Source organism: Argiope bruennichi, chromosome 9 (assembly GCF_947563725.1).
Source record: "Argiope bruennichi chromosome 9, qqArgBrue1.1, whole genome shotgun sequence".
NCBI classification, from domain to species: domain Eukaryota; kingdom Metazoa; phylum Arthropoda; class Arachnida; order Araneae; family Araneidae; genus Argiope; species Argiope bruennichi.
The window spans coordinates 118,452,363-118,477,435 of NC_079159.1; the positions used below are offsets into that span (position 1 = coordinate 118,452,363).

Genomic DNA, 25,073 nt, shown 5'->3' on the forward strand with positions numbered 1-25,073 from the left:
AGACCGAGAAATCACCTGGATTAAAATGTGAATTAGAACGAAACGAGTAAGACCTTCTTTAAAAATATCAATGAGAATTAGCTCTTGATAAGGAAAGGCAAGATGACTTATGATTACTAAGAAGAAAAAAAAGATATATATTGACTGATAACTTTTTTAAAAAAAAATTATTATTCGAGCTTTTTAGTTATGATTGGTAAAAAATTCTGTAATCGATGGTTTTTATTCCGTTCTACATATGGTCCTATACTTCTTTTTAATACTGTCTTGTACTGCAAAATCAAGGTTCAATATTTTTGATATTCACCATTAAATAAATGCAAATAAAAGTAGCAGATATAATTTATAAAAAAAATATTGTGCAAATTCAATAAAATTAAATGATAGAAATACATATTCCTTTCATTTTCTAAAGGAATTGACACTTACATCTTTAGTGAAAGTATAATTGTTTCGCTTTCGTGATTTGGGAGTAATGCCGGGGTAATTCTGCTAATTTTTAATTTTATCTGCGAAGTGTTGCTGATAAAATCTCGGAGGAATCAGTGATCTAATTCATTTAGATAACAGTAGATCGAATGGGCTAATGGGTCTGACAAAAGCTGTTGATATTTAAAGGTTTAATGTATATCACAGTAAGTTAAAAAGACTCTAAGATTAGTTTTAATTCAAAAATTTAGCTTCGAGAAAACTAAATCCAGGTCAGCCATGTGTTATAATGACTGCAGATCTCTTTTAAGCTAAAGAAGGAGAATTGCCAGAATCGTTTCAGATAATTTCGCTGCAACAAGAATAAGAATTTGCCTAATGAGATGCGAAAACGTCTTTATAGTGAAAGATTGTTAAAGTTTAACTTATATCAAGAAAGATTAACTTTATATTTAAAGACCAATTAACTATATTTCCCTTAATAATGACAAATATGTGTTCATTTACGTTGTGCAAGAGATAAGTTATGTACTGTTATAGAATTGGGAGAATGATTCAGGCCATAGGCTACTGTGGTGAGAACAAGATAAAATATGCCTTTAATCTAGCATTATTAAAGGCAACCGGAATTATGAAAGAGATGGAATCATGATTTGAACTGGAATCTAAGGTCATACAGATTTCTATGCTATGGTCTATACAGAATTCTCAAATGGAGATCAGTGGTCTCTGTCTATATAATTGCATCATATGCTGGTGCTTTTGATGAGTTACTTATCCTAATAAATGATGATCCTCCATCTCACAGGGGCAGGTTTACAAAGATATATCTTGAGGATCAAAATCCGCAGCGAATGTATTGACCAATTTAATCCAAAAAAGCATCTTCGGGACAGCCTCAAAAGACTGCGACTTCTTTAAATATTTTTTCTGAAATCTTTAAATGAGATTTAATAAATATTGTTTCGAGAATGGTTTTTGTTTCTTATTTATTGTTTGTATTTATTTCGTATTTTTAACTCATAACTCAACAGAAAGCAAGTAAAATGAAATATTATATTAAATTTAGTGAAATATTATATTAAATTTAGGGAAAAATTTTAATGAAATATTATATTAAAAATTTAGTTATTGGTTTTTAACATATTATTTTTCTCTAAATATGGACTTCCGTGAAAAAGATATAATAAAATGTAATTGTAGATTACAATCTTACTTACTCATAAAATTCTCTGAATTGCTTTTAACTGCTTCAGTTTTATGTTGATCCAAAATTGCTCCAAATTTATATTTTCATGTTCATTTGTTTAAGAATTTGAAATAAAAAAATTGGTTGTGCCTCAATATATATATATATATATAATATTATGGAGGCTACCGTATTGCGTGCTTGGTACAACTGATCACGCATTAGATGCCTATTGACGTGGCTCAGACACTAAAAACTTTTCGCCCTTTAAATAGTTTTACATCTTTATCTGATTTCTTCGCCATTTATGTAATAAGTAGACTGATTGCCAAAGGAAAAGAGTAAGAGCAGATAACCACGCAAACTATTGATCGAAAGATAAATTTTATTCTCTAGTGACTTAAAAATAGAAAAATAACTTTCCAATTTCTCTATGAAAAAATTTTGACTTTTTCATAAAGAAAGAACTTTTTTGAGATTTTGTCTTCTCTTAATAAGATTTTATATTGTACTTGTTACCAGATTTCTTCGTTTCTCTTTTCTAACAATGTTTCACAAAGAATATATACCACACTATATGCCTTTACTAAATTTCTCTGTCTTTCGCTTTCGTTTAATCCCTAACCTTCTACAAAATATGCAAAATTCCATGAATATGTAAAATTCTATGAATATGCAATGAGTGCGAAAAATCTTTCTTCTAATTACTTTTAACTATTTAATCACAAGTGGTGACACTATATTTTTACTGAATATTTTCTAAACTATGTGATAGAAATAATTTATAAATAAAGAGCGAAGTGATGGGGAAAAATTTCTGAAAGAGGATATAAGTTGAGATTTAAATGTTCCGATCAATTTATTTTTAACCAAAATATTTCAAAACTTTAATATTTTTCCTTTTATCTTGAATCAGCTTATTTAAATACTTTCTTGTGTTTCTGATATATTGTAAATATCTTTAAGGCTTTCTTTTTGACATTTGTTTTTTCGAATATTATGAAATCTGGAAATCAAAATAATAATAGTTTCTCATAATTGGTACAGAGCCTATATTCCCTTAAAACAGATAAAAAGAAAATATTTAATGTCCCTGTTATGCAATAGGAAATCTCTTCATCACTTTGCATCTTAAGATACAGGATGTTTTGCAATAAAAACTATTAATTACGAAGTATTCAAACTGAATTATTGTATTTCCAATAATCCCACTGGAAACTTTTAACCGTTGCTTCGGAAATTACATACAGTTGTTTCGAAAAAAAGTTGCTTCGTTGTTGTCTCACAATTGCATAACTGGGTTAAATCTCATAAATTGTAATTTACCATATTTCAGAAAAACAATGAACGATATTTTTATTTTTATACAGCTTATTTGAGTGATTTCTATTGAAAAGTACAACTGCCTATAGTTAATTTGTCCTTTTTTTTTCAAAGAAAATATTTGTTTTTTTTATTGGCATATTAGCATATTAAAGTACATCAAATTCCCTTCTATCCAAGTGTAATTTCTTTTTATCTAATCACTGTAGAAGAAAATTAGAAATTCTATCGAATCAGTGCAAAAGCCTTACATTTTTGTCACTTATGGAAGATTTTCCCTGGGAATTTCTAGGTACCTTTTCCTAATATAGTAAAACTTTGTTTCTCATACATATATAATATCATTGCTATTCCAAAGTTTATGCAATAATATTGAGAAATAATATTTTCCCATTGTAATACCTACTTTATTAATAAAGTATTTTATTTATCGACACAAAGTATTAGTCATACACCACTTTCAACGTGGTAAAAAGATTGAAATTTTCTTAAACCTGTTATCATTTTCGATGAATTTATGAATTACAATACCGATATCATGAAATTATTTTCAAATGATGGAATGATAGAAAACAAATTGTCTTGAGATAAATTTAAGCGAATGTAAAGTAGTTATTCTATTTTCCTTGAAAGATATAATGGATTCAGCTGAAAAACTTCAACCTTGTTTTGGTTAAATGTTCAGAGTTACGATAATGAATTTCAGTGAATTCATAATTCTGTATTTAATATTCAGAGAAAACCAGCATATTGGTAGAAGGTTAAAGAATCTTTCTTATCTAAACAACTTACTTGAACTCGAAATGTATGAAATAAGATATATATATCTGTACTCAAGATATACAGTACATGCGATATTTTTTTATGACAAACGTTTAATTAAAAAATTTTAAATATTGTCTTTACCATTATGTTGTAATATACAACATAATGGTAAAATGGTAACTTTCAAAAACGTTAAATTACAGCTTTTAAATGAATTTTCATTAGTAGCATTAAATTTTTATGATAGTTTATTAAAATTTCGATTTGTTTTTTTCATTTATCTGTTATTTTACGGCAGCCATATGAAAGAAGCTTAAACTTTAATGTTTTATTTATTTATTTAATTAATTTAATATTTTCAGAATCTTCATCCATAGTGAGATATCTGTAATCATTGCATTTACTCTAAATGATACACGTTATAAAAAACTTGTTGTTGTTTTATAACGTTTATTTGTTGTTAACAACAAAAAGGTTTTTTGCTGTTTTTGTTTTTTATTTTCAAGCCTATTGCATATTTCTTTTTTTTTTCTGAATATGCTGTAAGAAAATCATTCACTATATACCGAAAATGAATCTTAAATGTAGCGAAATGGCAACGTTTCTATCTCAACTCTAAAGAAATTTGTTCTAGAATTCAAAAATAAATTCTAGGAAACTGTCCCGAATTGAAAAAAGAGAAATGGGAAAGAAAGAGAAAATTGAAACAGTTTTAGTTAGACTAATTTTAAATATCATTTTTTTTAATCTGCCATAATTCAAGATTGTTTCAGAAACCATATGTAAGAATAAAGCATTAATGTAACCTTTCTTTCCTTGCAGCTCTAGATACCAAGATATAGGCCAGCGATCCTGATCCTGCCCCTGTTTTTACTTCTTTTCTAGTCTACGCTCTCGCCAACAGCCCTCTACTTTTCTAAGTCCAATCAGGAGCAAAAATGGCCGCTTTTGTCGCCAAGCAGATGGTCGGCAGCAAGCTCAACGCCGTTAAAGGTGAGTCTATAATTCATTGTTTACAAAAACGGAGTTAATTTTTTTGACTCATTTTAACAAATAGATTTTAAACTGTTAACGATATATCTGGAAATAAATAAGAACTAACAATTTGATGATGCACTGATGCGTCAGAATTAATATATACTTTATTTAGAGTAATAAAGAGGTAAAACAAAGGATGGCATTAGGTTAATCTTTCCATTTCTCGCCTACTCTTCAATAAATTCACTATCCATTTCCTCCGTGCATAAAAACTGTGGCCCTTGGATAAGATCAGGAGTATATTGAGAGGCCTTGGCGAACAATTGTTATAAAATATAGTTCATTGGCGAAAATCTAGTATGTTTACAAAATCTAACGTGAGATTGTTACCAATTTTTTTTGGTGATAAACTTCTGCCATGTGTTTTAATACACAAGCATCAGAAAATCTAATATGTATTTTGAACGCTCTTTTTCTGACTAAAATGAAGTCAAAATTAAAAAAAAAAAAAAAACTATGTCATGCACAAGATTACTTACCAAGTAGGAGTTATATGCAAATTTGTTTTTAAGGGGGAAAAAGTAAAATACTTAGATGAAATTGAAAATATCATTGGTTTATTTGTTTGTTTGCTAACATTGTTTTATTGCTGCATATGTTCAATAAAAAATTACAAAATAAATATTTATCTTGCCATCAATAATAATGGAAATATTACAATGAATAAAAAATAAATTTTTCATTACAAAAAGTAATATTTAAAATGCAGTTATAATCAACAACTCTAAAAGTCACTTTACCGTTAATTTTAAAAAGTTATTTCCATTCACGATTATTTAAACTATCTAATTCTTACCCAGAAGTATAGTCACATAGATAAAGGGAAAATAACAGTATCAAAAATATTAACTCAGACGCCTTTTCAATTCAAAAGTAATCATTCATATGAAAAATAAATTTTCCATACAAATGTAAACATCAGAAAAAGTTAAAATAACATATCGGTATAAGTAACTGAAATTTTGCATCATAGAACACAGATTTAAATTTTCATTTATCTTTTGACTGCTGTTTTGCAGTCTTTCAGACATAATTATTGTTTCCATTTAGAAACAGATAGTTTTTGTTTTGTTCTTTCTTTCTTTTTACTTTTTGAATAACTGGATTTCCCCTTCTTACTGATATCATTACCGTTTTATCATCTAAAACACAAGATTTTTTTTTTTTTTTTTTTTTTTGCTAAATTTATCATGAAAATTATTCACAGTTCAGTGAAATGTAAATTTTGAAATTTAAAGATTGTTCTTTAACTAAACCAACGTTTAAAATTTGATTAAAAAAATTGTAAAAAAGGTTAATTAAAAAATAATTATAAATTTAAAATATTTTCAAACCGGAGGCAGTAATTTTTCATGTAAAGTATTAAGTAAAAAAAAACTCTGCATAATTCCAATTTGCAAAATCTTTCACGAAGCCGCAAACCTAAATGCAAAATTCATTCTGAAATAGAGGTTTTCAGTGTTTTATAACCACGAATCAGTTTTAACCGCAGAATAATACTTTTTAAAAAAAATATTACTATATCAAGCATTTTTACTAAATATAATTGATAGGATCAGGGACTCAGTATAAAAAAAATCCTAAATTTTTGATATCTACATTTAAAAACTCAAGCAACATAAATCATAATTCTTCTCGTCATTTAAAACATTTTTCCTACTGGAATTATATGTCTCTCCCTTATAGCTAGAAAATTAATTTTTGGGCAACAAAAATCGTAGACATCCTGTATATAGAACAAATAAATATAGGCAGCGCCGTGAGTATCCACTCGTTTTTATATAGAGGGGAATTCTTTTAAACCATTCTGTCTCTTTGAGATGTCAGAAATAAAGGAATATTCAAGCTTATTTAATCCCATAAGTGATTAGTAAATAGAAACTCCCTGAATATTTCGTCAGCTGGTATCCAGACAGATTTTTCCAATTACGAAAAGATCGGCATATTAATTATATACAGATTGCAGCATGTACACTTTATTAATTAGCCATAAGATTTTAAAAAGGTTAAATATTGTATTGGGATATCAGGAGAATTAAAGAATTAAAAGCTCGTGTTCATAACTAAGAAATTTATTATTTTCACTTTTTATATTCTCACGTTTTAAATGAAAAAATGTTGACGTTTGCATCAACATAGATTAGTATAAGTAATATCTGCATCAAAATAAGAATAGGAGCATTTTATAGTATCTCCTTTTTGAAAAATCTTTCTTTCGTATATTTTGAAAAGAATTAAAACTAAACAAATAAATTTAAGTTGCTTTGGCATTTTTTGACCGCTATTTTTTTTCTGTTGCTATAGTGAGTGTCAGATTAAGTTATAATATTAAAGAATACAATTGAAATAACCTTTGGTCAAAATTGAAGAAATTTTGTCACTTCGAACATCTAATATTAATATTTAATGTTGTATAGGCTTTTAGCTCATCTCTTACATTTATTTATAAAGAGCGATTCCGAAATGCGGGAGGTTATAACAATAATTTATTGTACAGGAATATACGGTCCCATGTAACAAGAGGAAGTGAAAACACAGGAAATAAGAGATGAAAAAAAAAAAAAAAAAAAGACGGAGTGTTTATAAATTACGTTATTGGCAAAGGCAATGCTTACAATAATTGCTCGAAGTTGAGCCCAGCAAAAGTGATACATGCTTGACAGAATAAGCTACGTGTTTTGCGTTTACTTTCAAAAATTCCAGGTGTTTCATGTATACGCGCAGATGTGGATAAGTGAGCAATGGGATTCTCACTTGAGTCAGATGGATTCGCAAAAACAAAACTCTCCCGATGTGCCATAAAAAGTAATCGAGACTGTATAAATCGGGAGATCAAGGTGGCCAATGGATTCATTTACATGCTCAATTCATCGCGCCCCAAACATTCTATCTTTTGTTGTTTCCTTACATCACTTCCATTCAAATATTTTTGTACAATAAATGACTGTCCTTTATCTTGCACTAACTTTAGACTTTTTATCGTCAAATTCGGATCTCTGCATTAAAACTTTGTACAGTTCTCTTAACCTCATTAATATACGATATATCTAATAGATATATATACAATCTACACTTATTAGTTGTTTTTAACTTGATGCATTTTATTTATTTATATTTATTTATTTGTTATCAAATGCTCATTTACAACAAATTAGTATTCATTATTATAGTTATAACAAAAATAATTTTTAAAAAAATAGATGAATGTTTTATAGAATAGATTTTGCATCCGAGAGATACGCTGTTAACGTTAAAGGATGAAAATTATTACCATTAATCGTAACTAATGACACACTGCTCAGATTTGCTCAAATTATGAGCATGAGTTATCTTGGATTATAAAGTCAATTGGAATTAGCTTACTATACTATGAATTTTGTCTACTTCGTTCTTTTACTAGTTTGAGCATTGAAATTTCTATTTTTATGGCACGCCACCCATTTCTTCTAATATGTATATTAAACAGAATGTATAAAAATATATATACATATAAGGCGAAAAACCGTAACTTCCTTTTCGCTTTGAAAAGGCATTGACACGCACTGAGCGGAGCTTAGCGGAAATGAAGAAAAGAGAAAAGGGGGAAAAAAACTCTTTCCCTTCAATTAAAGGTCCAAGCCATTTTTCTCGTGTTTCACTTTTATTCAAACATTATATATTTATTTTGGAGTTTTTCTTTCAGTTAACAATTTGGCCCTCACGCGAGACTCTAATTTAACGGAGCCGAAATCTTTTTATGCAAGAAACTGCCGAGTCCACAAGTTATTTGTTCGGTTAACTTCGTCGAAAATGAAGAAATCCTTCTTTATTTCTCCCATCGTAGAGAATTATTTCTTGGAATTTCTTTTTTCCCCTTCAAACTTTATTACTTCGATTTCCCTTGGTTCAGCAGGCAATAGAGCAAAATGGCGATTCCTCATAAAGTCCAACACGCGAACTTTACATTATTTGAAAAAATGCAAAAGAAAAAAAAAATGCAGAACGAAAAACCTCGTTTGGTCCCAAGAATTCAACATTTTTTTTATTTATTATTTTGGTTTAAATAAAGGAAGAATCATAGAATCTGTTGCATGTTACAAAAATTCCACGTTCTTGCAAAAAACCAATTTTTTTGCTTTGGTCTTTTAAATTACATTTTATTACGTTAGAAAAGCAAACTTTTTGAATTAAATCTTTTTCAGAGCATTGTTCTTTCCAAGAATGATAATACCATAAAAGGAAAAAATCTCTACGTCTTGTTTGAGGTAAATCTAATTACAAAAACCGAGACCGGCGTCTGTGGGAACTGAATTCTGAGTTCTGGCACAAATGAAAAGATAACATGAATCTCCACTGTGGACTTCGTCAAGAGATTTCTCATGGCCTGTGTAATAAAATAGAAAAATTTGACTTTTGCTTCACTCTTTGAAAGTTATTTAATTTTCTTTGTAAATTAAGTAGAATATTTTTCATGAGACAAGAAAGATTCCCCTTGTTATATTACAAATTGTAAAATTTTTGGAATTACCTATGCTGGAATGCGATGACCATATTTGGTGTTGATATATGCATGGAGGTTTGCGGTAATCTTGGACGTCTAATAAAGTCGCTTTGTTCCAAGGTAGTAGTATATTTAATTTTTATTTTTGTACTTTATTATAGAGCTGAAACTTGAACACAGAGAGGATCTATTTATTTTATGTTTATTACACAACACAATGCATTCATACAAAGAAATATACAGGCATCACAAGCCTTCTTTTGCAAACTCTTGTAGTCCATCATTCAATAACAGATTTAATCAATTTGTGACTTTTGGCTGTGCACATTACGAGGCCCCACTTTTAATTATATGGCCATTTCACATCTCAATAGATTTTTAAATTAAAATAAATTATTAATATGTTGAGTAAGTTAATTTTCTATTTATTTTAGTAGCTTTATGAAATTATATTTTATTTATCATTCAAGATTCCGCCTCTTTACACAATTGTATTTAAACATATACTTATTGTTTTAAAATGTTATCATATTGAAATGAATGTGATGAAATAAATAGGAATCCGTTTAGTTATATTTAACTGCTAGTATTTAATATCTTCCTATTTCATAATCCGTCCGTAACAAATTTATATATTTCGAAACTAGAATTAGCATTTTCTTAAATGATTTTCTTGCGGATCCTTTCGGTCTAGCCATCCCAGGCAGTTGCCTTGCCTATCTACACGAAACTGTCTTCATTTTTGCATTTCATTGCTTCATACGCCACTGCCTTCATTGCTGCATTATTTGTAGTGAAGAAATGAATTATTGGTCTTTTAGTAAATTCTTCCAGGAAATAGTTGTATATGGTAACAACAAAGGAGCAAGTTAGAAGTGGAAGAATAAGAATGTAATGCTTTAACAAGTAATGAACATATGAGGTAACGCTTTACCTCGATGGATATTTGTCATCTATTAAAATAAAGAATTTTTTGTAATTTTCATAATTTGCTAAATAATTGACACTTGAGAACATCGCCCTCAAGATCACCTTGATTTTTTTTAAAAATCCCATTGTGGAGATTTTGTCAATCAATGTTGGATATTATTTCATTAACTATCCTGATTTTTTCTTCTTAAATAGCTGAAAAAATGCTTATAGAAATATTTCATGGTTATTTTCTTCGTCAGAGCGTTTAAAAATGGCTAACATTTTGATGTATAAATAAATACATCCATATTTTATCAACAGTGCCAAAATCTTGAAATAATAAAACCTCATATTGTTGTTGTTGTTGCTAATCTCCATGGTCTGACATAGTGAGACCAAATCCAAAAATCCGTTGACAAGAAGAAAGTCAAAAACGGGGAAGGGAGAAGAATAAATTTCTCCCCAGTGAAGTTCTAAAAAATCTAGAATATGTTCAGCAGAGGACTGATGTTGGCAGCATTTCGGGTAAAGAGGGTAAAACTTTTCACCCTGAGAAAAGAAAAGACATTTAAGGTGGCCACTAGCAAGGCGCGACAGGCAAGTGTTGGTTTTTCTATCACAAGGAAGAATTAAGGACTGGCCCGGCTTATTGGCTCTATACCAATCATGAGTAGGGAAACCATCCAATTCTTCTTATTTAGGAATTTCGCCTGAGAGAACAGTTCTAAGTATGTGAGTTCTGCAGAAGATGAAGTCACTAGGCTGCTTCCTTTCTTTGCAAGCCTGTCTTTGTCCTAAACTTTGGAAATGATCTCATATTAATACAGCATTTAAAGCACCCTTTTTTGCTCGTATTTTAAACGTTTTTTTAAAGATTTCTTGAGCTCTAATATATCGAACTTCAGGAAGCCTATACTCTATAATATTTCAGAAGCAGACACAGCTTCTATAACAACAATAATAATCAATAATAAATTCTTTTGGAATAACGTAAAAGTTAATTTAATAATGAATACTTTACTTTAAATTAAAATTAATAATCTGAAAAATAATAGCAAAATGACATAAATCTAATATGTGCGAGATGAACTATTCATTTGCCAAAATAGATGATTCTAAACACATCTTATTTGTTAAAATAACCTTATTACCGAGATTAAAAGATTGAACAATACCTGACAAATGTTAAGGACTAGTGTCGAAGAATTTAATTTACAGCCACCGTTTTAATATCCATATTTTAAAATTTATTCTGTTTATTATAAAGCAAACTGATCAAAGTACGATATTTTGTCTGTGAAAGCTTTGTGTCTGAGTTGAGTCTCTGAAATATAGTTTTTACAGCTCGAAATTATATGAGGAAGACTTGAATGCAAGCGCAATTTTATTCTTAGCTCGCCGTTGATTTTAGTTAGTTCTTAAAATATGCAATTGCATCGCATAAATCTATTTTTTAGACGCATCTTAATCTTCTTATAAAATGCAAACAAGTAGCAGACGATATTGTTTATTTAGAACTTTTAAACTGCGGAAGTTGACAACAGTCTTTAAGAATATGGAATAAATTCTCGAGAGAGGCTTAATGTTTCATTGCTATACTCGTTGAATGTTTGGAACCTTTGGGATTAAATTTTAATTAAAAGCTTATAAAATTTCTACAGATAACAGAGACTCCGTTCTCTTTAAGTAGAATGAATTGAATTAATTTCCTTAAAAGTTCAAGTTTTAAATGCATCGATGAAATAAAATTCTTTTAGATGATTCAACGGAGAAGCTATAATGAGTTTCTAGAAATAATAATTATAAATTTCAATTCCTCGTTCGTATTGCTTTGATGATAAACGGATTTTCGAACGCTTCTAGACCTTTTGTAGTTATCTGAAAGTTTGTTTAACTACTCGCACTTTGATTCTTAAATGGTTCACTGGAATGCATTTCTAAGTTTCATATGATAGTACGATTTCCAGTCATTTGTGCTAACATAAACTTGCTGAAATGGCGCTTTCCTTAAATTTATATTCTTGTTTTAAACTTATTTGCTTTTCATTTGATTTGAAATTTTAATTAAAAATCTCTTTTCAAGTATTCGAATAAGATTTTGAAATAAAAGTGTGGAATAATACTATTTGTTGAAAATAATTTATGTTTCCCGTATAAAGAGAGAATAGTTTAGATTTTGTTCAATCTTGGAACCACGATGTTGACAAGTTAATAAAATCTAGGATTCTTATAAAGGTAACAAAGTACAAGTAAATTCAGAAATATCAGCATTACAAAATTTGTAGTGCATGTATGATGGCAATTTTTGTAAATTATTAAACACATCGAATGTTTGAAAAAAAACCCTATTGTTTATCTAAAGAGGAATTTAAAATTATACTTTGATTTATATTCTGAACATTGGATAGTATCAATGTTCCAATAAAAAAATGAAATAAAATATTTCTTTAAAAAAATTCTGGAATGGATCTTCCGACCCTATGTTTAGAAATTAAACTCTCTATTGAATGAATCCTACATTTAGAAATTTTCTGTGCTCCCGAATCAATCAGTTTACCTTCCTTCTTAAGCTTATTATCTGTTTTTCCATAGCACATCACTAATTAACATAGATGAGAAAGAAGTTGCTTAATTTTTATTGGTGTGCAAGTGAGACATAGAATTTTCGAATTTATACCTTTAAACATTGTAAAATGGTAATGTTTTATGCTTGCTTCATTTGCCATTATGCATATAATCTGCCATTATAATAGGAATATAAAAATGTATTTAATGTCTTCCCGATTCATGCCTGAAAAGGCGGCCAGTGAATTAATGAAAATATTATGGTAAAATATATTTAAAAATATCATGTAATTCTAGCTAAAATCAGAGGAAAATGTGTAAGAAAATAAAGCTATCACAGCTCGAATTTTAAAGAGATGAAAAAATCGTTTTTCTTTTTCCAGGAATAATATGCTCCGAAGATTTTTTAATTTATCAAAAAATCTAATTACTTAAAAAAAACTTTTTAGAGGGAACCTATTCTTTTCAAATGTGGCAATTCAATTTCGTAGGAATTATTGCCTTCTATGTGGGATGATCGTATTATGCAATTTGTAGATAGTTGCTAGCCTAAAGTTGGTAAGTAGTTATCTAAAAATTTTAGCATAACAATCTTTGTAAAACACAGCACTTCGATAACATGGTGTCTAGAAAACTTGATTAAAGAAATGCGTTCAACATCTCATTTTAACAAGTCGTTCGTATAACATATCTTTGCAAACGTAGTTTCTTTTACATATATACCATTCTATCTTGATGGCGCAAAGCGTGTTGATTTCGCTTAGCATGACTTTGATGCAACATTGGGATGAATTAGCTACCTCTTTGGAAGATCAGATGTACTAGGGTTTGGAAATTCTCCAAGTGATCAAGTGGTTTGTTCAAAAGTGATCAAAGAAAGGGGAAAAGACTTTTTTTCTCAATGTATTATTTCGACCAAGATGTGATCTCATCTTTCTCATAGAAAGCAAAACACAAAGGCTTTCTTTGGAAAAAGAAAGAAAAAAACGGTAGGTATGGAATGGATTTTCGTTTCTTTAGAAACCTAACGACAGAAGTTTTCTTGTATGGATCCTGGAAGGAGGTCAAATCAAGTTGAGATTTTTGAAGTTGTTGTTGCGACTAGTTGGAGGAGCTATCGGTAATCCATTCTGCTCGCTTCAAGTTCCCTTCTTTAAAGATTGCTCCTCCAAGTAAAACTTCTTTCCTTCCTTTCGAGCCTTTATCATCCGGAGCAGAGACGGCTTTTGCGTTATTTGTTTTCCATTGATCCAACTCTCCAACCTGTCTTTGTGTTTTCACTCGGTTGCTTCCGGGTGTCACGGCTCTTTGGACGGCAATCCGAAACGACTTTGTTTCCTTAGATGGCTCTGAAATCGCAGCTTCAAAAACTGGTGACTCCAAAACTGCATGTGTATTATGATAGAAAAGATAATAATGATAAACCCTCAGTAAACTATTTATGAAAACAACTTTCTTTTATAAGTTTGAATGCAGAGTGATTTACAATGAATGCAGTGATTTTCAATGTTGTTTCGTGTTGTAAGTTCAAGATTCAAACACCCTAAGGAAACTTTTTATGAAAACAACTTTAATTTAAAAGTTAGAATATACAAAGTGATGTTCAATATTGTTTCGTGTTATAAATTCAAAGTTCAATGTAATGTTGACATGACATTCGCCAAGCGTACTGTTTCTCTGAGGATCCCGAGAGAAGCCCTTTTCAATGATTGTACTACGCTAAGAGTTGATACGCAGAAATCTGAGCGTGTAATATATCTAACTGGCAAGAAAGTTTTGGAACTCGAACGATTTTGAGATGGAAAATATATATCGTTTTCTAAATATCGAAGCATGCATAATCTGAGAGTCACGTGGTTGTTTCAAACCGGTTTAAATTGGTTTATCACGAAAAAAAATTCTTGACTCGAGAAGAAATTTTTAGAACTCCATTGATTTTGAGATGGTTAAGAACAATCCATTTTCTAAATTTTGGTGATGCGAAATATGAATCATGAGGACATGTTGTTGTCTTTCTGTCGTAATGATACGACGTGATTTTAAAAAAGTCATGTTCTCACGTGATAACTTGAAATTTGCGATAGTAGATTTCAATTTTCAAAATTTGGTCCACTTATTTTTGTGATCTAAGTCAATTAGTTATTATAGTAGTTTTCAGAAATTCTGTTCTCAGAATTTGCATCCGTTTAAAGAATAAAATACTATTGCACGGACTCCTGTGTTTATCATTCCCTTAAGGGAGATAAAGATACTAAATCAATATACTTTTTTCCCGTCTACATATGAAGACGCCATTAATTTATTTGTTAAAATGAATCTAGACGTGATTCAAAACTTTTCATTGTTTTGTTTAATAACTATACATTTTAAATGCTGATGTATAAGTTTATATTTTTTTTCGATCTAAAAGTTGAAAAAAAAGGAAATTCTAAGTTGCCTGCTACAATCATTTTCTTCCAAATAATGTTAATTGAATTTCCACGTTCCGATTTCTTATAATGCAGTCTGCAAGCTGCGTTAAAAATCACCTTTTCAGTTATCACTCCGGTTTTTGAAGCGAAAAATAAATATCCTTAATTTTATAATTATTTTTCCTCTGCGTGTTCTGCAAACACATATCGAATATTCGAAAATTTCCTTCGCCAAAGACTTTTCTGAAGTTAATTAAATATTCGTTCCCATTCTCCAGAGCAGATGCGGGCGGCGTGCTATTAGCTCAGCAGTCAAAACAAGCCTTTAAAACATTTATTTTCGGATCGAAATTACATGTAATGAACTTTACCTCATTTTCGACATTTCGACATTAATTAAAGAGTGTTTTCGATTTGGTGCACCATCGATAACATCTGTCGCAAACGATAATATCGTGTTGAGAACCTATTAAAAGGGTCTTGATCGTTTATTCACAAGCGACAAACATTTGGAGAGGAATGCAAATGAAAAGGAACACCTGCGAATTTTTCCAAACCTCAAACACAAAGGCATTTTTCTTTCAATGGAATATTTTTTTCGACCTTCTGGGGATTCGAGTATTGGAATTGTTCTTTTGTTAATAATGGCGTGGTAAATAAATTGTTTCATTATTTTGTCATTAATTGAATTGAAAGAAAAAAATTTATTCTGAAAGGAATTGACCCTTTTGAATAATTGTGCAGGGTGGAAAATGAATAAACAATTTTAACTCTCACATTTGGCTTCAATATCTTGACTGCATTTCCTCCATTGCAATTGGATTGAGAAACGACAACCAGGAGAAAAAAAATGTATTAAGTTTTTAATCTTTGACACAAATAGGGATGACACAGCGCGTAGAATGCATATTTTATGCTTCATAGCATAATGAGAAACGAATCTGCATTATGAACCTGTTTGTTTCATGAAATTAGGTCTAAAATTTTTCACATATTTACATGACGATTGCATATCAAGTTTCATTTATTTATTTAAGTTGTGATTTTGAATTAATGCTTTCATAATTCTGTCTGAATACAAGTTAATACTCTAATTATAATTTACTATAATTATAGTAAATACTTAAATTATAATTTAAGTATTAACTATAATTAGGTAAGTATATTAGTATTTAAGTATTTACTATACATTATAATTACTTAAATTATACTATAATTATAATGTATAGAGAGCTAGATAGTTTACCTCTTCGTCGTCCGTAAACATCTAGCGCGTTCAAGTGAAACTTCTGCAAGACGGCTGTAACGCGCTTTAAGCATTCTTTTACATTTTAAAAGTTTTAAACGTTTAAAACGTTTTGTAAACGCTTATTTGGGGTATTATTTTTGTTTGTTCTTATGCGGCGAAAAACAGAGGACCTCTGGGGAGAAATTTTCACGGACAGGAGAGAACGGCGAAAATGTTGATATAAAGGTTCAACATCTAAAGTGTTGATATAATATCAAACTTAAACTAAATTCCTCGAGGGGAGGATCATTCGTCGGTTTGTGTTTTCAGAAGTAGGTAAGCGCAATAACTCAAAAAACGCAATGGCTTAAATATATGAGGTTTCGTAAACGATTTTATGATCACTCTTTCTGTCCGGCGTCAAATGCGCATCGTCAAATCCAATTAATTCCTGACTTAATATTAAAAATAAAATTACTTTAAAAACTAATGGCAACTCTATTCAAGTGTCTGCGAGCGATTGAAGATTGAAGAAGCGTGTCAGGATTCATAAAAAATGAGACTAAAATATATATATAAAAAAACCGTATTGTATTATTTTCCCGGAATGTATTAGTTTCTAAAATTAAATTTCTTGTATTTTATTTTTAAGAATATTACTAGAATATAATTTAACTTTATTGTATGAATATGGAACTAGAAAATATTGATTTTGATTCTTATTTTCAATGGAACCTAAAAATATGTTCAAATAATTTTACTCAAGGAGTAGAGCTCATAAAAAAAAAAAATGTCAGCCATTTGATTTCAATACTGACTGACACATTTTTCTTGTTGCTACGAGTGCAACAGATATTGAAGCTAATAATTGAATGAACAAAACCATTCTTCTAAACCAATGTAATATTTCGCCTCGAAGATTGAGAAATAAATATAATAATAATGTCTTGAAGGGAGTTTGGTATTTGCTTTCACCTTTTTAGTTTAATGAAAAGGCAGATTTCTTCGACTTCAAACCGGTAATCATGGAAGAGACGCTTGATTGAAATCTTATTTCGTAAGTTTTGAGATTTTTTTTGTTTTTGTTTATTGTAATGACCTTTTAATACAGTCTCCTTCAAGTATTACTTTTTTTTCTCATTTAAGTATTCAATGTTGAGCTTCAGAAACGAACACTAACGGAAATTTGATTCTGAAATAAAAAATAAAAAAATAAGCGACTGGAAATGAGTATTTTAAAACGTCTGAGATATCATTTCATTGCTGTATTTGCAGATTCTTAAAACATTATTTGCTTTCTTTCAGAATTTTACTTCACTTCACCCAAAGAACGTTTTCAGTTTTTTAAGATTTAATTTATTGCGTTTAATTTTAATCCAATATTTGCTTGTTGTATGGAGTTATATCCATTTTACGAAGAATTTTCTTCTTTATTAGACAGATATTTTATTTATTCTTCTTATCGCGTTCATTAGAATTTTACGATTATTATCAATTTATATTTCAGAGGCTAAAAATTTCGAAATGGAATTCGAATATTAAAAAGTGTTTTTTGTATAATCCTATTTTTAACAAAAAATGAATATAAAGCTGTGTCTTTCAAATGTGCATGACGTCCGCAGTTGCACCACATTTACTACTATACAATGCAACGGGGACGGAATGCTCAGATATGAACGAAAATTGGTTTCGTTGAATGTCTTTATATATTGATTAAGATTATTTAAAAATTCTTGCAATTAAACGCAGATTAATTCCCTTTCACGGCTTGTGTACTTCTTATTAGATATACATTTTATAAAATAACGTCTTAAGGAATATTTCTGTTTTAAGACTGGAAAAAATTCTGCTGAAAATAATATTTTTATCAAAACAGCGAGATAAAAATGCTTAAATGAAGTATATGATGAAACAATAAAGCTGACTTGAAAATGTATATTTTTTACACGTGTTTAAGATTAATTTTAAATATTTTTTAAAAAATTGAAAAACAAATTGTACGAGAATTCAATTGAAATCTTTAAAAAATATATTTATTTGTTTCTAAAATGGAAGATAAGTCACGTATATGGGGAAATTATTTAGGAAATTGCTGTTAAAAAAAATTGTGCTTAAATATCAAATTTAGGAAAAATTTTGTCAACTATTATTAATTTCAAAGTTGAATGTACAAAATTAATGTCGCTATTATTCACCAATTGGAGGATGTTTTTGTGGTAGGAAAAAAATAGACTACATTTTCTAGTTAATATTATCTATTTGATTTGTTGGATATTTATAAAATAAAAACCATTTTTCACTATTTTCTTTTACTCTTTTGAAATTCTGTACACATTTGTATTCTTTATAACAATGCACTATTATAATGTTCTTAGACTTTAATTATTAGTTAGTCGATAAGTTTAATCAAAGAACGATTCCTTATTACTAGCTTCTTCCAATATTTGACAAAAAAAAGTTTTAGAATGCCATGGTATATATAATAATGAAAAAACAAAAGATAATAATTTCTAAATAGTTTATATATAATATAATATACGTTTCAGTGCACTAATTAAACGAATTTTTAGATTTTTTTTAATATTTGTTTTTTTTATGAAGAGAAAATCTAATGGAAATATGCACAATTTATATCAAATAATGTTAAATCTAAAACTTAATTACTCTAAAATTACAAGAGTATTAAATCTAAAATATAATTATTCTTTTAAGACTTTGAAATAATAATTAAATATGAATCTTACTTTCTAGCTATAGAATATCTAGATCAAAGCATTTATTTCAGAAGCTTTCAGATAAAAAAAATGAATCCAAATGCAAAATTGTACATTACAAAATATAGTTTTGATTATTTTTTATTTAAGATTGCTCTTCAAACTATTTTTTCATTATTATTTTCTCATCAAAAATACATTGGAATATACATTTGAAGTCACTACTTTTTTTTCTTTTTTTACTTAGTTTTAAAGTAACGAAATCATCAATCCTTACTCTAGTTTTAAGATAACGAAATAAAATTCGCATTTTTTTATCGTTTTTTCAAATAAAAAAACCAATGTAAAACTTTGAATTGTATACTTCAAAACAGCATATTTTTTTCTACTTGCTAATCCTATGTGAAATGAAAAAAATAAAAAGCACCAATGAAAAAAATGTATCTAATAAACGCATTTGCGAGGATTTTACATATCGATTTTAAATTAACGTCTGCAAAAAATAAAAAAAGAAGAAGAAAAACGATAATTACGCAGTAAATTTATTTTTACAAAATATGTATTTAACAGCAACATACTTCTTATATTAGTTTTAATACTTTAATTTTCCTTTATCAAATCTTTTATTGCAAGGGACTTTTTTTTCTGCATGTGCTATTATTTGCGTAATTATAAGAAGTGCTATCTTATTCTTACTTCCACATTAAGTGCTTCTTTAAAGAACTAATTACCCCGGATGAGTCCCATTTTTTAATCTTTTCTGTCTTTTCCGCCGTTTAAATAAAGCTCGAGCAATTAATTAATGCATTTAGCAGCGAGAGCATGAAAATTTAATGAATCCTAATTTCCTCTTTAAATACTTTCAGTCTGCTAATAGCTTGTCAAAACATTATCTTTTCTCACACGATGCGCGGCTTTTTCGAGTCGATCCCGGGAAAGAACACGTAGGGAATAAAATAATAACAATAAAAAAAAGATAAATATCAGAAAATAATTGCAGAATGAAGTTTTTCAACTTCGCGTCGATTGTCAAACGATGCGATGGTTTCACTTTCTTCAGTAAGAAATGACGTTAATTAAAATCCATGTTTGTCACTAATTTGAAATGACCATTTATCCTTTTGGTTCCCAGATTAAGTATTTTCATTATAATAAATTGACTTTGACACTAAAAACAATCTTGCTTTTAATTTTTTATAATTATTTCTTTCATTTCTTTTTACTTTTTTTTTTATTTTCTTGTAAACAAAGTATAGGAAAAGTATTGTAATCGTCAAAAAAATTTTAATTCAAGATTTTGAGGAATTTCAAAGTTTTAGACTTCCCGGACTTCCAAAAATACATCTTTGATATTATGTATGTCTGTCAGTCTTCGGTGACAGAGACAACTCAAAAACGCTTTGAACTGGAAGGGGTGAAATTTGGTGCATGGTTTTACATCATATTTAGAGGATTTTCGAAAATTTTGAGAAAATTCCATTCAGAGGAAGTCTCTCTATCCAGCTGTTCGAATATAAGTTAGATAACCATAAAACGAAAAGAACTATATGAATAAAATTCGGTATGCCAATGCGTTCTTTTAATAAACATTTGCCAATGAGGTTCCCGTTTGGGTCGGTTTTACTGATGAAATTACTTATTTATTTTTTGATATTGTGTTTTGGCAATCAATTTCTTTTCGGGTGCTGTTATATATTTGTTAAGAAAATAATTAAAATCTTTATATACTTTAGATCCATGATTTCTTCCATATAATTCGACAGATAATTAGCAAGCTAGCGATAAGATTGTCAAGCCTTTAATAACTGCATTTTCCTTTTTAAAAAAAATAGACTTTGAGAAAAAATTTTAAACATTAGCAGCAAATGTTTTAGCATCGCATGGATTTGTGTGCTATCAAGTCTTCTTTTCTTTTAAAATTTGACCATATATATATATATATATATATATAATATACTAGCTGCCTTTGGCGATCAGTTTGTCCGCCTTGATGATTGATAATTTAGGCAGTTAAATCATTTATTTTCTTTAAAAATATATATATGCACCTTTTTATTTGGTAAGACTGGAAAACATGATTTCAATTGAATCAGTTTACTTCAAATTTAAAAGTATATATATTAGAAAATAAAAGCGTATGTGAAAATTAAAGACAATTTTTGTAAGATAACTGCTTTGGAAGATGTGAAAATCTATTCCGTAGGTAAATCATAGCAATTACCCATCTGAAACCAATTAAGCCTATTTTTGTGCTCTATTAAGTTTTTTGTTTGACGCCTATTTCTTGATTTCTTTTATACTTTCTTTCCTTTAATTGAATAGACTTTTTTATAACATGGGGAGCCCTCTACAGAAAATATGTCTAATAACATTTTGCACCTCCAATAATTTCCTATGCGAAACGTTGAATTCAATACACCAATATTCTACACATAAAAAAGTTCAATGAGTCAGTCTGAAATTTGTACGATGGTTTATTTACTTTTGACAGTTGCCATTCGTCAATAAGAAATAAGAGCAATTTTTGTACCACGTACCTCAGCGTTTTATATATAGAGATATTTCTTTCTTTATGAAATACATTCCATAAAAAATACAAAAGGATCTATACTTTCATTGGAACGAGCAATTTATCAAAAGAAAAGGGGAAAGACAACGGACGAAATTGCTCACATCCCTTACGATTCCCTGGGCGGCCGTTCCTCGTGTAACTGGATCTGCCCTTCAAGTCTCGAGAGAATCTGGCAACCAAAGATCCGGCAAAGTTATGGCAAAGAAACCTATACCACCTCGGCTTAAATAGGACGGTTGAAGTTACCCTTCCATTTATCACCAAGAATCATCTTCAATAAATGTCAAGAGTATAATTCTTTATCAGTTTCTGCAATAAATGTTTAATTTTTTTGAGCTGCGAATAACGTAGAAATACATAGAATCAATTACTGAAACCTGTTGTTTATAAATATGCATTTATTACATGAATTTTCTAACTTATATTCTATATTTTAACTTTTAATATATTATTATAAATAAGAATATTTTTTTAATTCCCAAATTATGTACCAAATAGCCTCACCTGTTAAAGGAAAATGTGACTATGTCCTTTAAGTACAATCAGGTTCTAAATATATTTAGTAATGTAGATCAGAAAAAAAATCAGTGCACAAAATTTCAAACATTTAACTCCTAATGAGAAGTGTGGAAAATCCCTAGCAAAACTTGGCAAGGTGGCCATACGTGTTAAATCAAAGTGTGACTATATCCATCGATTAAGTAATAATAAAGCTCAAATAATATTTAGTTATAAAAAACATGTGCTATAAATTTCAAACATTTAGCTCCTGATCAAGTGAAGGAAAAATTGATTAATTAAATGCTATGAAATTGTGCGCTAGATTAAGCTTAAATGTGTGATACGTATTCAGCCTTTACAAAAGTTGACATTCACTTACTTGTTAAGGGGGGGGGGGAAGCAGTGATCACTTTTCTATTTTTCTTTGCTTTTTATTAATAAAATTCTTCATTTTATATATTACTTATAACAAAATTACGAAGTACCAGATTTAAAAAAAGAACATATTGAAAGAATGAAAGTAAGACGTAAGATATTTTTTAAGAGGAGAAAATTCCCTTTTCACTTCCGGCGGGAAGAGGAGGTGAGTGGGGATAAGAACACGATCCCTTTGAGGAATAAAGTAGAAGCAAAGTTTGGGGAACAACTTTTGTCTCAATATTGACGTTCTGGATGGAAAAGTTCCTCAGGGTGCCAAGGGGGCGGTCTGGGACAAAAGTAATTGATTCTGTCCCAGAGGAATCGGGGTGGAGCTGGGGGTGGAAGGAAGACTCGCGGCACATTTCCTTCGGAAGGAGGAAGAGCCGCGGTCAGCTGACCGGAAATGTATTGGAAGCAAATTCTTTTAGAAGTGGCAGCTCACACGCTTTGAAGAATGGCGCCTCCATTTCACGGGGGAGAGGAGACTCCGGATAGTGGCTGTCATTTTGTGAAAGGCCCTCCACCCCTTCTTCTAATGGAAAATTAAAACATTTTGCAGGATGAATGCTCTTCGGAATTCTCTTTTTTTCCCTCCCTCGACTTTTTTTTTTTTTTTTTGCCCATTTTTTTCATTCTTGAAAAGAAGTTAAAAAGAAATTATTTAAAGAAATAAAAAGGATCTTTCTAATTAAATTCTGGGGAAGTAAGCCTGGTGGCTAATACTAACAAGTAAGCAAATGCAATTAAATGAGAAAAGAGGTGATCATTTTATTTTTAAATATTTATATCTGGAGATTTTTAATAAAGTCATTCTACAGGATTATTTCAAAGTATCATTTGTTATTTAAATTAAAAATATCATTATAAATGCACCCCATTGTGAGTTTTTCTATAGGAAATACCAAATTTATGGTAGGGTGATATCTGCGACACCTCGTGCATCAGAACTGCATGCCGTACCAACGTAAGAATAATTAATATCCAGAAATAGGTTCAGAAATAAAATGCCTAAAACGCTATTCATATTAACTCTCATACTGCGTAATTTTTAAAAATCGCTATTTAGATACGATGTTTGCAAAACAATATATTTTACGTTATTATATATAATATATATTATAAAATAAATCAATATATCGAATAATTTTCAAACAAAATGAACTTCTACTAAATGTTACACGATAATAATATTAAAAAAAATTGTAATCGCAAAAATAAACACTCTAAACTGCGAAAAATGCGGGATGCCATAGAAAATGGACTGATTGCCAACCGGTGGAAATCGCGGATAAGCAGCTGGAAGGTTAACTTGGAATTTCGAGTATTATTCTTATTTGACCACATCTCAGTTTTTCGTGGTTCATTCAAAAATAATCATTTTGTTATTGGAAATGGGATATTAGTTTAACTGACTAACAACGTAATTTAGAAGATGAATTTATCTGTCTTCACGTGTCTTGATTTCTTTATGCTGCCTAACAAACCCCTGGGAGGGGGGGGGGGCACCTCGAAATGAGAATGAGATGCTTCCGGCATGGTGGTTGGATATCGCTTTCTGGAGGGTACACAAATAGGTGGGGGATCTGACTCCTCCCGTCAACGATGGGGCATAATTCCGTCGGGGACAGTTGTACCGTGGCCGGTGATGACCCTTAGGACTCAACAACAGTTCTCGCCAGTGTTGCCGTTGCGGCGGTCCGGTCATTCAGCCTTATGGTTTAAATCCGTGTGCCTTCGTGGCGGGTCGGAGAGTCAGTTGGTTGACTTATTCTGCCTAACATAGAAGTAATGGCAAAAAGTAATGGTACAGTGTAATCCATTCCTAGAAAGAATAAGGATTCAACTTTTGATTCTACCGAAAATTCGCCATGATGTGGTCCTATTGCACGTAATAACTCCCCTCTGTTGTGAAATAGAAACTTGGGAGAACAGAATTGATCTCATGTGCTTTTCTCTTCATCTGATCATGATTCAAAATCAAGAGATCCACCCTAAATTATCCTAGTGCTGTGTCAAAGCGGGACATTATTAGAAACTTCGAAAAGAAATTTGATATATTTGCTCAAGTAGAGCGCTCCAAAAATGAAGAGAAACAATAAATAAATAAAGGCAAATCGTCGTCAAGCCATTCTTCGCCGAATGAATAAATGATCCTCTTTCTCTCTTTTTAAGGTTATCGCCTAATGCTCTCTATTCCCATGTGAAAGTTTTACAACGTCGGAGTATTAGAATAAATATGGTGGAGACTTTTTTTTAGACTGCACTGTCTTCTGGAAAAAAGGCTCGTCCGGAAAGACAACGATGTCATTGAATTTAAATTTGCGCGGAACACGAGCTCCCATTACTCGAGACACGCAAACCCGCTGCTTTCTTCCTTCACGGACGAATTTTTATTTTCCAATAATGGTAGCATTAATTATTTGGGATCATTAAAGCCATTTCGCTTTTAGGTTGGCATACCTCACTTTGGGAGAATGTGGGTAAAGGCATTAAATAAAGTGTTTTTATAATGTTAATCGTGGGGCA

General features: G+C 29.9%; 1 protein-coding gene across 3 annotated transcripts in view; it reads left to right on the plus strand.

Annotated features, from left to right (window-relative positions):
* LOC129983719 (complexin-like) overlaps window positions 1-25,073 on the plus strand; it is a 550,382-nt gene that overhangs the window by 363,996 nt on the left and 161,313 nt on the right. For all 3 annotated transcript variants that reach the window (XM_056093317.1, XM_056093316.1, XM_056093318.1), the window contains exon 2: window positions 4,529-4,699. In XM_056093317.1, the coding sequence (XP_055949292.1) occupies window positions 4,645-4,699 (55 nt within the window). In that variant the 5' untranslated portion in view covers window positions 4,529-4,644. The remainder of the gene's footprint in view (window positions 1-4,528; window positions 4,700-25,073) is intronic.